Source organism: Daldinia caldariorum (assembly GCF_022478825.1).
Source record: "Daldinia caldariorum strain CBS 122874 unplaced genomic scaffold F4812scaffold_5, whole genome shotgun sequence".
Classification (NCBI taxonomy): Eukaryota; Fungi; Ascomycota; class Sordariomycetes; order Xylariales; family Hypoxylaceae; genus Daldinia; species Daldinia caldariorum.
In genome coordinates, this window is record NW_025953041.1 from 1 (window position 1) to 16037 (window position 16037).

The 16037-nt window shown below is 45.6% G+C and overlaps 7 protein-coding genes across 7 annotated transcripts; 2 read left to right on the plus strand and 5 right to left on the minus strand.

The window, feature by feature from the left end:
* Positions 1-2341: 2341 nt before the first annotated feature.
* F4812DRAFT_457606 (carbohydrate esterase family 5 protein) lies at positions 2342-3521 on the plus strand (the record flags this gene model as incomplete). The annotated part of the gene is made up of 2 exons (XM_047937202.1): positions 2342-2809; positions 2934-3521. 2 exons carry the CDS (start codon positions 2342-2344, stop codon positions 3519-3521), a joined length of 1056 nt encoding a protein of 351 aa, XP_047791375.1.
* Positions 3522-3870: 349 nt separating this feature from the next.
* Positions 3871-4619, minus strand: F4812DRAFT_470194 (uncharacterized protein; the record flags this gene model as incomplete). Its single annotated transcript, XM_047938948.1, has 1 exon — positions 3871-4619. The coding sequence occupies exon 1, from the start codon at positions 4444-4446 to the stop codon at positions 3871-3873; it is 576 nt and encodes a 191-aa protein (XP_047791376.1). The 5' UTR covers positions 4447-4619.
* A 1060-nt stretch (positions 4620-5679) lies between these two features.
* Positions 5680-6151, minus strand: F4812DRAFT_421940 (uncharacterized protein). Its single transcript, XM_047933602.1, has one exon. The coding sequence runs from the start codon at positions 6081-6083 to the stop codon at positions 5844-5846; it is 240 nt and encodes a 79-aa protein (XP_047791377.1). The 5' UTR covers positions 6084-6151; the 3' UTR covers positions 5680-5843.
* A 438-nt stretch (positions 6152-6589) lies between these two features.
* On the plus strand, positions 6590-7902 carry F4812DRAFT_318374 (mitochondrial carrier). Its single transcript, XM_047931408.1, has 2 exons — positions 6590-6787; positions 6952-7902. Exons 1-2 carry the CDS (start codon positions 6685-6687, stop codon positions 7764-7766), a joined length of 918 nt encoding a protein of 305 aa, XP_047791378.1. The 5' UTR covers positions 6590-6684; the 3' UTR covers positions 7767-7902.
* On the minus strand, positions 7336-10686 carry F4812DRAFT_421943 (TIP-1 family-domain-containing protein). Its single transcript, XM_047933603.1, has 4 exons — positions 8982-10686; positions 8626-8914; positions 8522-8571; positions 7336-8458 (listed from the first exon to the last, which is right to left on the minus strand). The coding sequence occupies exons 1-4, from the start codon at positions 10590-10592 to the stop codon at positions 8039-8041; spliced, it is 2370 nt and encodes a 789-aa protein (XP_047791379.1). The 5' UTR covers positions 10593-10686; the 3' UTR covers positions 7336-8038.
* A 1333-nt stretch (positions 10687-12019) lies between these two features.
* On the minus strand, positions 12020-14220 carry F4812DRAFT_318396 (MFS general substrate transporter). Its single transcript, XM_047931409.1, has 5 exons — positions 13732-14220; positions 13646-13668; positions 12471-13554; positions 12332-12413; positions 12020-12256 (listed from the first exon to the last, which is right to left on the minus strand). Exons 1-5 carry the CDS (start codon positions 13919-13921, stop codon positions 12094-12096), a joined length of 1542 nt encoding a protein of 513 aa, XP_047791380.1. The 5' UTR covers positions 13922-14220; the 3' UTR covers positions 12020-12093.
* Positions 14221-14714: 494 nt separating this feature from the next.
* Positions 14715-15083, minus strand: F4812DRAFT_457611 (uncharacterized protein; the record flags this gene model as incomplete). The annotated part of the gene is made up of 2 exons (XM_047937203.1): positions 14715-14957; positions 14982-15083. 2 exons carry the CDS (start codon positions 15081-15083, stop codon positions 14715-14717), a joined length of 345 nt encoding a protein of 114 aa, XP_047791381.1.
* Between the last annotated feature and the right edge of the window lie 954 nt (positions 15084-16037).

A 16037-nucleotide genomic window follows, 5' to 3' on the forward strand; every position in this document is an offset into this window, starting at 1 on the left:
AATATAAAATTTTAATATAAATTTTATTATTTATTACTTTATTAATATTATTTTAAATTAATTATTAATTTTAAAAGCTTTTTTTATTTTATATACCGATTTTTTTTCTTTATATTAATATTTAATATAAATAAAAAACACTAATAAAAAAATTAATAATTAATTTAATAACTTTATAACAATTTTATAAAAATTGAAAAATAAATAATATTTATTAAATTTATAATATATATAACCTAACTAATATTATAATTAAAATATTATTAAATAAAATTATAAAATTATTAATAAAAAATAATTAAATTAATTTATGTTTAAAAAAATAAGTAAAATATAAAAAGCTTAAAAACAATTATATATTATTATAATAATAAATTATTACAGTTAAATATAAATATTAACTATAATAAAGGATATTATATAAGAATTTATTAATTAACTTAAATATATAATAATATAACATAAATTAATACGGCTTAATATGTGGAATAGCTTTTAATTTAAGCTATTACATTTTTAACTTTAACTTATTATAAAAGTGTATAACATATTAGTACAAATATATATTATTATAAATATATTTTAAATTATATGCAAATTAATCTATATATATATATTAATATATATTCGGACCAACGTAAGCACGCGCTATTATAAGGTTTTTTTTTTTTTTTTTTTTTTTATAAAATTCTTTTCCATTATATAATTAACTTCGCAATTAATCAATTGCAAAAAGAAAATAAAGTAAGTAGTGGTTGTATAACATCAACGCGTAAGCACCTTATCGGGGATAAAGTGCCTTATTGCTAATATTGGAGGAAAGAACAGTGTACCCACTATTACTGTATAAAAGGACATCACACTGCTAACTAGCCTCAAATAGATTCTTCTTTCCCTAGACATTATCAATATACTAGTCTCACCCCCATTGTTATTTGATTTACTTGTTTATTGCTTTATATCATACGTACGTACCTACTAACACCCACCGTATATTTGGATTCCAATTCCGGTGATTTAGACGACATGTTTGCATTCCGAGTTCCCATTTACCAGGTATAGTTTTCAACTTGCTAGTTCACCTCTTCGACGTTTTCAATGAAGTAGGATTTTTAGGTAGCTGTCGATATAGCGACAGTGAGATGAAACTATATCACATAATATAGTAAATATTCTGCTACTTCGTTCTTAGTGAGCTGGCAAGGAGTCTGCAAAGCCTTTAGATTAGATAGCTTTATAGATGATGGTTAATGAAATATAATGAGATATAGACGTAATATACTAACCTATCTAGCAAGCACATGGCATCTCACAACTTGCCACGGTACTGTCCTTATACCTAGGTGGAGATAACAAGTCAACCCCTCGAGTTAGCATCGTTCGACCTTTTGGTAGTAGGTGTTCTAGTTTAATAGCTATATTCCCAGCCCCTACACCAACATTTTGACGTTACTGTTGAGCAAGTCATCATCCAAAGCGCCTACGACAGCTTTAAACCTTAATGGTAAGTATATCTCCAGTTAGATCATCCGGGTTTATAGTCCCGAGAGTTGAGGTAATGGCTTGTAGATAGGTAAGTACTTATCCTTCAGGCCAGCCTTAGGGGGTCATTCAATACCTGCTGGTAATGCTCCAGGGTTCAAGGCCGCACCCGTAGACATTGCGAATGAAGTTACCTACCAGGTAGTATGTATGGAGCGGATGGAAATTAAAGTGAGAGAATACAGTTCATTTTGACTAGTGGAAGTTATGCAAATTAAGTCTCTATGGAATAAGTTACCAATAAGAGACATAGAAACGGAAGTGGATAGGAAAGACCGATGTCTAGGTAGATGAAGAATACTGGTCGTCTTAGGCCTGTTTACTATTCCTTTGTCGACCCCTGCTTTAGTATTAGACTATAACCGAGCCGAATATCCTCCTTACTGTTTCTCACATATGCACCTCCCAGCTACCTTTCATTTAATTGGATGAGACTTAAGGCATACCTTGTAGATGGAGACATGTTAATAACTCGATATTTAAACAGGCGTATTTATTTCAGACACCGCGAGGTAGAGGTATATAGTAGCTGATGGAGTTGAATACAAGTTCGAATATATTGATGTCACCTTATCGCTTGGTCCGCCAGCACCAACACGCTATTGGTTACTCCTGCTAACCTGGCTAGGATCCTCCTAATCCGAGCAAGGTAAACAATTCAAAAAGGCGATGATTTTCACCCCCCCCCCCCCCCGGTTTCATAAAATAAAATAAAAACGTATCTAAGACCGCTGGTTCTAGTCGCAATCGCGCGGTCTAGGTAATAATACCAGGTACTTCGCAAGCCTCTGTCTTCGCCATGCCGGATCTTCGACGCCGGGCTTTGCTAATATTATCGGCGGCGGCGGTCGCTTTAGCGCAGGAGACGGGCGCGGACGCGTGCACCGACGTCCACATCTTCCTGTCGCGCGGCAACAACGAGCCGTACCCGGGGCGCCAGGGGAAGCTCGTCCAGGCCATCTGCGCGGGGCTCGAGAGCTGCGACTACGAGGACGTCGCGTTCAACAACGCCCTCGAGGTCGAGTATTGCGGCGCCGTGGAGGAAGGCCGGAAAGCTGGTGTCGAGCAGATAACCGCGTATAACAAGAGGTGTCCGCGCGCGAAGCTCGTCGTCAGCGGTTACTCCCAGGGCGCGCATGTTCTGGGCGATATCCTCGGTGGCGGCGGCGGTGTTTTCTTCCAGGGCTGCACGACGCCTACTACCCCGGGTTTAGATCCGGATTCAGCTCCCGGGCGTGCCGGTAAGTTTGGATCCCCTAACCATCTCGTATTTATGTATCTCGTGTACGGAACACCGTAGGGAGGAGAATCTTTTTTTTTCTAACGCGATAACTCGATGTGTACTTGCTGCTGCCCTTCTTTTTGGCGATACACGCCACACTGCGAAACAGCCGTATAACACGCTGGAGGGCGCCCCGTTCAACGGGTTATTTCCCCGGGGCGGCGCGCAACTTGAAGGCCTCCACAACTTCGCAGGAGTACTCCGAGACTGGTGTCAAGGGGATGATCCGATTTGCGCGCAGGGCGATGGTAAACGAGCGTATAACGTTGAGCATCACTTGAATTATTTCGACGTGTACTCCGACGCAGCTGCAGAATGGGTCAAATCGATGTTAGGCGACGCTAGTACGCCGTCGCCGTCGTCTAGTTCTACGACAGAATCTAGTAAAATTACCCCATCATCCTCAAGTGGCCCGAGCACGTCGTCTATTGAGGAGACAAGTTCTTCGGAAGTAACAACAACCACCACTACGACATCGGGAACGCGGAGCACGTCTATCTCATCGGAACTTGTGAGTTCCAGTTCTCCGTCTACAACTCACACTTCGACGCCACTTCCAGAAGCTACAAATACAGACGCTCCTCCTACGCCGACAACGTCATCTACGAGCCATGAAGGAAGCGCTCGAGGTCACCGGGGCTTTAAAGGGCATATTGGATTATCCATAGTATCTTCGTTTCTATTTGTGATAGCTTAACCATCTAATCCTACAAGGTATATGTACATGTGTCACGGTACTGTGCTTATAGGTGAAGATAGCATCGTCAACCCCTCGAGTTGGCATTGTCACGTCGCAGAGCATGAGGTAGGTAAAAACAACTTCGTTGTTCCGCAAGGAACTCTATCTATAGTTGCTTTGAAGCCAAAGCTATATATAGAATAATTCCTTTGTTTCAAGGAGTCTCAAGTGAGACTGCTGACAGGCATTAATCTACCATTTGGTAGTGTAGCGATTTGATAGCTATCTTCCGAACTCTTACAACGAGCAAGAGACGGAGTCCGAAGATAGCCATCAAATCGCTACACTACCAAAAGGTAGATCGATGTTAACTCAATGGGTTGATGATACCATCTTCACTTATAAGGACAGTACCGTGACACTCTCCCTCGTCTCCCTCGTCTTCCTCGTCTTCCTCGTCGTCGTCGTAGTCCTCCTCCTCCTCGAACATTGATCCCCGCGATATCGGCTGGGTAAGACTTGATATTGATACCCTTGAGGCATTAAGGTAATATTCGTCTAGCGCCTTGCTGGAAGCGCGTCTGGCGACCGTGTTGAACTGCTCTGGGATATAATTGTATGTTAGGCGTCCAAGAGACTTGACACCAACTTCTAGCTCGACGATTCTTGCTAGAAGATCCCAATTTGCAACAGGTTCACCTCGGTTGTTCCTCCAGCAGTTGGCGGAATAGCAGTTGATTGAATGTATCATGCAATGCTGAGCGGATAGCGAGTCCGTAGCAATGGACACATTCAACTGGGAACGTATCTTGAGCTCTTTATGGAGCTCAAGTACTTTATAAAGTGCCAATATAATGGCAGATAAAGTGGCCCTATAACTGTTGGCCGGATTATCTGTAATGTTCATGGGCTCTGCGTAGGTTTTAGATGCCCCCCCCTTCATGATTGATCAGACAGGCGACGGCTACTCCGATCGGGCTTGTGGAAGGAAAGAACCGGCTACTTCCGCTGACGCAGAACTTCAAAATATAACCCTTCTTCGTCATGTTGAGTTGAAGGTCTGGGTAGAAGTAAGCAGTGTGTATTTTGCTAAAGAGTCGGCTTGATGGATTATGTGTATGAAATGATATAGTCGTTGATGAATATCGAGATTGAAGCTCAAGAGAAAGGAGTAGCAGGTTGTTGTCAGGAATGCTTCGAGGAGAGCGATGGACAATATCATCGGGGAGGGCAAATATTTATAGGCGAATTCATTATGACTAGGTAGGTAGGCGATAACTTGCAACTATGAATTGTCTACTATTATTTTAGAATACCCAACCATCTAGATACGGTTAAGAAAGTGCCAGAGGGTAACTCTAACCTTCATGAATACCTAGGTAGGTCCGGTCTACGTTGGAAGTCGCCGCCCCGGATCGTCCGTAGGCAAGCTCAGTATTGGTATACTCTCTAGGTACCTAGGTACCTGTCATAAGATTTCAGTACTGGGTACAAATTATCGGCTTTCGAAAGGTAATTCCATCGAGGCCAAGGCTTCCACTTCCTAGCGGTCCCAGGTACTTCCATAACCTTATATCTAATACGATGAATACTTTAGGTATATTTGTAGGAGTGTAGAACAGATACCTCGATGTGGCGAAGCGCACCTACTTAGAGTATATTGAAATACGTACGATCGTAATATCCACCACTACGTAGGTTGGAGTTTCTAGCTGGGATAGGAGGTTATACTTTTGGTATTCAACTTCACCTCATGACACAGCGAGGTAAGTTTGGTAGTTCACTTACATGGTTTCGTTAACTCGACCGGTCAAAAACAGGCTGGGAAAATACGAAAGGTTAATTCTAGTTGTTCCTTATCTTTTTCATTTTCAGCGTTTACTTTCTTTTATACATGAGGCCACCTTGGGGATATCGCAACAGCCCGAACTTTCACTTGGCACCCTTTGGCCACGGCTCGAAAGGTTTATGTACGGATCCTCGAGCTACGATATACATCGAGCGCCCGCTGGATTACGCCTCTCCGTACGGAAGATCCTTTCTAAAGTTTTTACTTTGGGGAAACCCTTTACCAGTTCGTATATATCTGGTGATCCTTGTATGATAATTGTTTACATAAGGTCTACATACATATTAAAAACAAATGTCACGTCACATAACGTCGCAGAGCATGAGGTAGGGTAAAAATTTCGTTGTTCCGTGAGGAACTCTAACTACGATAGCTTCAAAGTCAAAGTTATATAATAGAATTCCTTTGTTCCCAAGGAATCTCAATTGCTCAAGCGAGACTCCTGATAACGTAACTTCTTCCACCGCGCAATAACCTTAGGTACGTCTTAGTTAAATATAATTGTTAAGATTATGAAAATATATTTCAAATATTTCTCCCTTAATAACTTTCCATTCGCAGTATTTTCCAGTGACTACCAACGTAGGGTGAGTATAATTGAAGGTATATAGGTAGCTGTTTTGGGCCAGTAGTCGTTGATGGGAATGGTCAGTGCGTGTCGGGAATGACAAGGGTCCCCACGGTAAAAAGGTAAAAACACTAGGGATGCATCCAATGAAACCTTTCTTCATCAGCAGGGCACCCAATCAAAACGCCTAGAATGTTGCGCACAGACAGCCTTCCTACTAATCCGGACGAGCTGGACCTGGGCTAAAAAAAAGTCAAGTCACCTACCTCCAGGCACCACCTACTTTAAGTAGACTTCAATAAGCACTGCGCTTAGCTTCGGAGCAGTCAATTAACGTTCTGGATTACGCCATATTCTACTATGTAAGCGTACCTAGGCTGCTAGGGTACCTACCGTGTTACCTGACAGGTCTGACCCTCCGCTATCGATAAAACTTTTCATAGTCTCGGCACCCCACAAACGAATGATAATGAATTCCATATCTCACCTCTTCTCAACTTCAGCCGCCATGTTGTTGTTTACCTTATCTCATTTTTATCCCAGTCTCCTATATCGGCGAAGGTTACCTATTTAACGGTTGAACGACATTATCACCAGCCACGAATTGTCTCCGGTTTAATAACCTTAAAAGTTAATTGATACCTTAGGTACCTACCTACATTTATTTCTTGAAAAGACATAAGATAAGACATATAAGCAAGTCAACGACTTCATATATTTTTCTCCGGGGTTTTAATTCCATCGCGCGCGCGGGGGACAGAGGGATGGCGGACGCAGCACAGGACGTCGATGCCAAAGGCGGCGCTCTTGACACGGCAAAGGATTTACTTGCGGGAGCTGCTGGAGGTGTTGCACAGGTTCTCATAGGTAAGATTTAGATATTTCGAAACAGCATCAAAGTTAGGATGACTTTAAGAGTTATGTTACTCATGAAGCGAAAGAGGCTTAAGATGTTCCTCTACAGCTACCTACATTAACATTTACTTAAAAAAATCTAACCTCCCTCAACCTTATCGCTAACCCCCTCCTAGGCCAACCCTTCGACATCGTCAAAGTCCGGCTGCAAACAAGCACGGCATACAAATCCGCCCTCGACGCCGCCACTTCCATCTACGCCAAAGAGGGGCCCCTCGCCTTCTACAAGGGCACGCTAACGCCACTCCTGGGTATCGGCGCCTGCGTATCCATCCAATTCGGTGCCTTTGGGTATGCGCGACGCTACTTCGAGAGGCAAAACGCTAAAAATGCCTCCTCCTCCAAGGACTTGACTTTCGGCCAGTACTTCGCGGCCGGCGCCTTCGCGGGCGTCGCCAACTCCGTCATCTCGGGCCCCATCGAGCACGTGCGCATCCGCCTGCAGACGCAACCCCACGGCGCCGCGCGCCTCTACTCGGGCCCGCTCGACTGCGTGCGGCAGCTGTCGTCGCGCGGCGGCGGCGTCCTGCGCGGCCTGTACCGCGGGGAGGCCGTGACCGTCTGGCGCGAGGCCGCCGCCTACGGCACCTGGTTCCTGACGTTCGAGTACCTGATGACGGCGGACGCGGCGCGCAACCGCATCGCCCGCTCCGAGATCCCCAGCTACAAGGTCGCGCTGTACGGCGGCCTCGCCGGCGAGGCCCTCTGGCTCGCGAGCTACCCCTTCGACGTCGTCAAGAGCAAGATGCAGACCGACGGCTTCGGCCCCGACGCCCGCTACAAGTCCATGCGCGACTGCTTCGCGCAGACCTGGAGGGCCGAGGGCATGCGCGGCTTCTGGAAGGGCATCGGCCCCACGCTCTTGCGAGCTATGCCCGTCAGCGCGGGGACCTTTGCCGTTGTGGAGGCTACGATGCGTGCTCTTAGCTAGAAAGAGCAAACAAGAAGAAAGAAAAAAAGGAAAAAGAGAACTCGAATAGAAAAAACATCAACAGGGAGGATAATGAAGATCTAGACTTAGATTATGTGTATTGACAAGGCGTTGTGTTTCAACCAAAGATGCGCAAGGTAAAAAGGAGGGGGGGTATTATCACGATAGATCGCATTTGGGAGCAATTTAACATTTCGCACTTGGACCGGAATTAAGGGCGAACATTGAATTTAGATTCGGGGCCTATAGAAAGTAGGCAGGTAAATTTTCATCTATTCGCTATTCTCGACCCGCCTCTGTAGGATCTTCCTGGCATTCGCGGGTGTGAGCGATTCTATATCTAGTTCGGCCAAAAGCTTTTTGGCTTCGGCGTTATCTGTAAAGGCACGGTCGCTGGCTTGTCGCAGGGATATAACCCCGTCTGTGGCTTCGAGAGGCAAGTTCAACAGCTTCACTCCATCCTGCAGCGTACCTAGTGCAATGGAGCCATCGGGGATGTTGTGGTCTACAAGAGAGGCGATAGCTTCTAAATCCCTGGCGAACTGGGCGGCACCCAGCGTCGTAAAACTCTGCGCCATGAGCACAGTTGTCCATATCGTATCCTGTAGCTTCTCCAATGCTTCTCGCCATACCCGACGATATACAGCAGCGCTCAGGACGGAAGCCAGAAAATTAAGGTTTCGTTTCAGTATCTAGAGTAATGTCACAATGTCAGCTACAATATTGCAAACTCATATTAGGCGGCGAAAACGCACCTTCAAGGGTTCATCTAACTCTGGAGTTATAGAAAGCTGAGAAGTTTCCACTGTGAATTCATCAGCATGTAAATTTCTCATAGGTTCCGAGGAGTAGAGCTTACAATGTGTATTAGCACTAATCGTAGTCCACTGGGCCTTAGCGAAGTACGGGCGAAATGCTTTCTGGTGAGAGTCGATAAGGGCTGTGACCAGATATTCCTCGGCAGTTTTTCGGCGGCGAGTGTATGCCGCGATGGTCTCGTCAAATAATATGCCACCATCACCATCAGAGCCAACATCTGCTGAGGTTTTATCCTTTACATTTTCATAGCTCATTCCCGTAGCAATATTGCCGTCGCCGTTGGCTTTTTTAGCTCTAGCTTGGAGCTGCTCCCACATGGATACAAAAAACTATAAAATCAGCGACGGGTCCAAGGCGATGTGATATTTCTGACGAAAAAAAAAAAAAAAGAATTACCTCTTCGTTACTCCAATCCTTCAGAGTAGCAATTATATGATCGGAGCTGCCCAAGACTTTGCAGAGAGTCTCAAACGCACCCGTACCTTCCAAGGCAGCAGCCTGCTCCTTAGTCACGCCATGAAGAGTACGACCTAGGGTTGAGGTGATTGTATAGTATGCATCTAATGAATCTTTGAAGCGGTCATGGTAGTCATCTAGGATTTCCAGCTGGATATCTATGAGGAATCGGAGTTTGTGGGAGAATCTTCGAACTCGCTCGTATTGAGACGTGACAGATTTCAACAAGTCCGTTACTCTCACAGCACCAAAGGTTGGCTTCATCTTACCAGCAGTGCTGTAATCATAATCAATGTTTCGAGAATCTGGGGTGTCCATAATGACCTGGTACCGCTCTAAAGCAAAGTCTTTCTCTGCCTTGAACCAATCCTCAAAATGCTTTTCCAGCACTTCCGAGGTGAGACCGGCCCAGCCTTGGTCCAGATCGCCGCCGTCGTAATTGTACCTCGATCGTATCTCGTCGTCAAGATCCATAAGCTGTATCATGAGGCTGCTTAAATACTGTGGGTTCTTAAGGCCATGTTGTACTAGAGTGTTAATCTTCTCTCTCATCACAGGTAGCAACACCGTGATTAAAGCGCAGGCAGGATCAATGTAGACTGATCGACCCTGTACTCTGCTATCCTGAAACCGAGATGCTAGGATATAGGCCACGTTGTCTCGAAAGAAACCCTCCCATTTATCTATTAATGCTAGGAACTGAGGCACGCAGAAAGTCCCAAACGACTGAGGACCACTTGTCGCATTATTGCCCATAAACTGGAATCGGAACCACTGGATGAATGGTTTCGCCATCACCTCGAAAGGAAGTAACGAAACTACTTTATCAGAGTGAAGCACCTCAGGTGCCTGCAGATCGATAAGCCTCTCAAAGCACTGTAACCATTCAGCATCCATCTCGGCATCGGTGTCTACTCCCTGAGGCCAATTGCGCTTCTTTAAAACATTCTCTAATTCCTCAGACATGGTATTCTTCATCTCGTCCCATAAGCTCTTCGTGATTCCCTCCACATAGCTTACAAGATGCGTAGCAGCTTGATCGGCGGCTCCCTGTAGCTCCTTCAATCGTACACTCAGCTCTTTGAGTCTCGAGTAAGGCTGTAATGCGGCTTTGGGGCTTTGGGGAAGATGAGATCGGGCTTCATGTCTAAGGTTCTCGACATCCTGTAGCAGCGACACGTATTGGTGGGCGAGCTCGACCTTCCGAATCTGCTTCATGGGTTGTTCGAGGCGTCGTATGGCTTCGTCGGGTGCGCTAGACTCGGCGACTATCTTCAGGCGGGCGTCGATGCTCTCTTGAAGCGCATTAAATTCGCGGATCGACCGGGCGATTCCTCCTTGGTGGTCCTCAGCCGCACGACGAGCATCTTCAAGCTCTCTGGTAGCATTGTCGAGCTGTACCTGGAGCTGGTTGCGTTGAACTTCAACACTAGCTAGTAAGTTGTCAAGGTTTTCGAAGTCGGTACTAGATTGAAGCTTATCATCGAGGTAGTCCTCCAATCTTATATCGGGTATCCTAGAGTAGAAAGGGGTTGGCGCATTTATAGCCATGGTTATGTTATGGTAGAGACTTGAGATTGGCTTTTGGGCAAGTCGCAAAAGCCGAATGTTGTATGTTAATGTTGCATGTTGTCAAGAATCAAGATATTCTGATAAGTATCGCATGCATTTAACAGTGCTAAGATTGGGAGATATTGGTATATCGACATATCGGTGCATTGATCATTGATCGGAATGAGGTATCCACGTCTATGACGCAACGCTAGGCCAGACAACAGGTACCTTTTAATAGGTACCTCTATTTCATATTCTACATTCTACACCAACAAGCTCACCTAACTTCGCGCAAACTGCGAAAACACCATACACAGTATCGAAGCCAGTAATAAGGCCATATATCCAGGCATCTCGGATACCAAGGTCTCTAAGGAAAAAAAAAAAACCAAAAAAAACGGATGTCTTCCCTTATGCAATTGTCCCAATTAAGAAACTTCCACTTTACACTCCCCGGCAGCTTTTATACAAGTATCATTTAATTGGCAATTGGTTGATAGTTACATACCTGTAACTGATTTGAGACTACGATGATCCCTTGGGGAAAGCCAGCAAAATCTAACTCCAAGCCGTCAGATGAAATCACCATCTAGCGGCCTTGGGAGCCGTAGAGCTAATAATGCTTCGCGCCCCTATCTCCATGGTCGATCGATTACCACGGGAATTATTTAAGCTTTTTAGGATGTGACGAGATCAGACCCCGATGCGGTGCTTGTTCTAGATATGCGAACACAGAGTCACCCGCGGGGAGCCAATGAAAAGCAAGTGAGTTATCTCCAAGGGGGGAAATAAGTCTCCCAGTGACACGAGGGGGGAACATCATGCCACTAAGAATATCAATGCACGCCATCATCTCGACATACAATAAATGGTCTTTTCTCCGTTATCCATAAAAAGGGAAACCTAGTACTAAGTGTCAATTCCAACATTTTCACACGTCCGTCATCAACTTCCGATTATACAGAACATTTATATGTATTTCCTCTTGACATATCCACCTATCCAAGGGACGAACCATATAACTTGAAGTATACTGGCAATGGCCGGAGATGAACGCCGTAGATCATTTGGAATAGGAGGCGCTGGTAACATCAGTATGCAATACTTCGCTCGTTTATTAACAATTGCTAGTGCTCACTACTTAACTCTGCACTGCGATATATAGGAACACGGGAGGAGGCTATGTTGCACGATGTGGTATCAGTTAGTGAAGCTATAAAGCGCCGCAGAAGCAGTCATATGAGCACAGATTCTATTTCCGAAGGGGAGGTGAAAGCATTCAAATTTTCCACGCGCTTTAAAAGCATATTTGGCTCGCGACCAAAGTCAACATCACGGACGACCAAGTAACAGCAGGACTATCAATTGGGTGAGATGGTAATTAATAGGAATAACTATCTGAGGTACCTGATATTAGTGGAAGGAGTTGGAGGTGATGCGCACAATTAGGTTTGATATTGCTCATCAGCTACCCACGTATCTAATCTTCATTTCAAGTCTACATGACATATCTGAAATACGGGTTTTCCTTGTCAGTAAGGTCCTGAAATGCGAGCTTGGATCTCTCAGCTTCATCCTCCACCACTGCGGATTCTTTCTTGTGGTTTTCATATTTGAGAACTATGAAGAGGGTTATCGAAGCTGCGATTGTAATACAATAGCTGCGACAGGCAAATTAGAAGACACTCGAGAAGGAGGCAGGAGGCAGGAGACAATAAAATAATTCGCATACGAACCATATAATGAGCCCAAGCCAGAGCTCGGGGTAGTTAGATGCTTTGGTCTGACTCTTAATCAATTGCGGACCGATGATGTTTCCTATCAAGTTCCATGTAAATACTTGGAATGGGGAGTTGGGGTGTTAAGGGCTCATACCAACACAATATGCTACGAAGATAGTTGCTGATGTAAAGCTCTTTTTCGTATGTCCAGCGACGTTGGACATCCCAAGGGTAATAATCAAACTCACCACGGCACCAAAGGTGCCTGTAATCGTATAACCTACCACAGGCGCAGCAGCATGGTACGTCCACTGGCTCTTCCAGATAATAGCACACCCTGCTATGACGGGAAGGCAACATACAATTAGCATCAATATGCGAATGTTCGGGTAACGAGATCCAAGCCAGCCTGTAAGTAAAATTGCGATCAAACATAAGCCTCCAAGTGGGAATTGGAAGACGATGGACTCGAGGGTGCTCCAACCGAACGTTGACACAATCAAGGGACCGAAGCCGGAAACGGCGCCATTGACGGTATAAGCCGAGGCCATCATGATAGCTATTAGCCAGATCTTGATGTCAAGCACGGCCTCCCTTAGTTGGTGCCATTTGAACTTGGTGCAGCGAACGCCAGTCTGACCGTATCGTAGTCTTTCTACAGCGGCGAACCTCTCATCTTTAGTTAAGAACCACGCCGATACAGGCGAACTCGGAACGGTAAAGCAGAATAGGCCGAAAAGAAACGTAAGGCATCCGGCCAGGAGGTAGATATACTGCCAACGTCGCAGACCACCCCCTGTTATCTGGGCAAATCCATAATTAAGCGCGCCACCTATGATCGTCCAGAGCCCCGTCGAGGAGAACCACCAGCTCTGCCGCAGGGATTGCTCTTGCTGTGTGTAAAACCCGCTAATGATGCACATGAAGCCCGTAGGGATAACACTTTCGATGAAGCCCAGGAAGAAGCGCTGCGCATATAGCCCCTGGTGGGAGGTCACTGCCGCAGTGAGCATGCAGATTAGGGACCACAGCACAACGACACCGCCGAGAAGACGTCCCGTCTCGAAGCGCTGCAGAGCGTACGACATGGGGTAAAGTCCGCCCAGCATGCCGAAATAGAAAATGGACGTTGCCCAGCTAAGCCGCGACGTGTCAACCGTAGATGGGTGCCGCGGATCTGGGACGCTGAGCTTTAAGTCTGCTGTCATGCCAAACAAGGCCGCAGATCCAAGGATAGCCTAAAACAGGTATGAAGGTAAGTACTGAAATAATGTCAAGTAGTCCATGGAATACAAACTGCATGATGATGATGATAATGATGCTACCTACCTTGTCGTAATACACGAGCCCATCTTAATGTGAAGATCAGCTATAAGCTAATGAGAAGTGAAATATGTAAGAAGATCAGAACTTACAGCCAACAGTCATAGCTGGAATCAAAAACCAGTCTATCTTGCGAACAGCAAGCCGGACGACAACGGGATCAACCGCATGCCTTTCCTCTCCAACCATTGCAATCGCGACGTCCTTGTCGCCGACCAATCCCGTGTCGACCAGCCGCGATGCAACGGCGGTCGCATCTTGTTGTCCGACTCCCTTCTCCATGGTGCCGCCGCAAGGTCAATGGTCAATAGTGATCGATCAATGATCTTCGGCACTGCAAAAAGGGCGATAAAATTTGCCAAATCCTCATCTCTAGGTCGTTCGTGAAAGTCACCTTATCATCGCGTACACTAGTATGGATAGAGAGATAGCGCCAAGCCAGCTAATGTCTACGACGCTCTAGTGTGTTAGTTGACAGATGCTTGCTTACCCCCGCGTCGACAATTGTCTCACTGCTAGCAGGGCTGTTCTAGGCCCGGCCTAGTTCGCTAATAAGACTGACCATACTTTCTCAGGCTTGCTGGGACGGAAATACCTTTTTTATTGATAGTTCAGTTTAACGAATAAGAGGTAATTAGCCTAGTAAATATACCGGGTATCTAACGTAGGTACCTACCTAAGGTAGAATGGATCAAGTGAAAATGGATATCTGAATCCCTGATCTGCACTACCCGCCAACTTTGTAAGTTCACTACAAACCTACCTAATTTAAAGGTCACAATCCCAACTATGATCTTACTTCATAGTTTTCTATGAAGTAGAAACACCGACAAACTCTAGCCATATAAGCGATGTTGAATAGACCAGGTCGCTAAGTTCTAATCGAGTCAGTCAATATGCATAACAGATATTTATAAGTAAGAAAATCTATGCTAATATCTAAACAGACTGTGATCATGTCTCGCTCATTCTACAACTTAAATGCAGATTTAGCGGACCAGTTCGAATGAATCAAACATATCTACAGGTCCCGAGCCCAAGACGATTACGCCATCTGGGATGTAGATGCGACCGTTCACTGAGGCCGCCGCCGTGCCGTGCCTGGGATGCGGCATGGCCGGCTGCTTAAACCACCTGTCTTCCTTGACGCTGTAGACCTCCGTCTCGTTGAACACGCCGTTTGACGTGGGGTCGGGTTGTCTTCGCCTCCGAAAGTGGCGATGTAATCGCCGGTAACTCCGAGCGCAAGTCCGCCACGACCAGTGGGCATCTTGACATGGACTTTCCACCCCTTTTCCGGCGCTTTGATGTCGAGGGACTAGGTCGTGTTGCGCACGCTCACCTGTCTGTGGTCGCGGCCGCGGCCGCCAACGATATAGAACCTGCGGCTGATGATGACTCCGCTGACGTGGTCTACTTCCGTCTGGCGCCACCTGAATGACATTATCAAAGCCGTGTATGCAAAGTACCTAGATGCAGACTCCAACATATGCATCCCCGATAACGACGCCACCCCTAAAGGTGTCGGGCCCTGATAGGACTCCAAACCTAATCCCACAAAGGCCACATTCCAATATCAACGCCCCTTTCTCATTCTAATTTTTCGTGTCAAGATTAGGTATTAATGCATATCAGACGGAGTTAAGATTGAGCACCTGATAGCTCCTGTTGGCTGTTTGTTATGAGAGTTGTCCGCAGTGCCTTGTGCGGAGGCTTTTTTCCGGGCAACATGCCGGTGTAATAGCAGTCGTTCCGGGATGCTTGGTCATGCAACTAATGCTGGCAGGTTAATCCAGTCGGGCAATAAAGAAATCAGCTCGAGCTAACAGATATTTGACGCCCGTCTTCTACGCTCTTACTAGCCTATTCTTTCTTGCCGAGGTGGGACCTTATCATGATATTTGGTTACACGACTCTCATGTTTTCTCTATCTGATTAGTCTTGGCGATAGTATCGGCCGATATGCCTAAATTGCTACTACGATTACTGCGTTACTAAATCTAGGCGCTGCAGTTGGACGGCATGCTAGTGAAAATTTCAGCGACAGGTATGGTCGTGTAGATGTAGCAGGAATCCTTGCGGTTACTTGTGACCTGCCAGTATATGTCCTTTAGGTTCCTGCTAGGACGATCACCAATAAAGAAATACTTAGTGTATTACAGGCCATCATTGGTTCATTCTCGACGGATATAATCGGTCTCAAAGAAGTTCCTGCTTTCTTATTCGTTGTGTGGCTCTTCCTCGCTCCCCCTTCGTTCTCGCCCCCTTTTTTAAAAAAGAAAAGGGGGGGGGGGGGGGGGGGGGGGGAAATTTGTGAGGAAAGAATTTTTACCAAAGTTGGAGGTTTAAAAAATTAGTAAAGTTTAATTTTATTTTGTTTTAATGGGTAGCGGTTTTG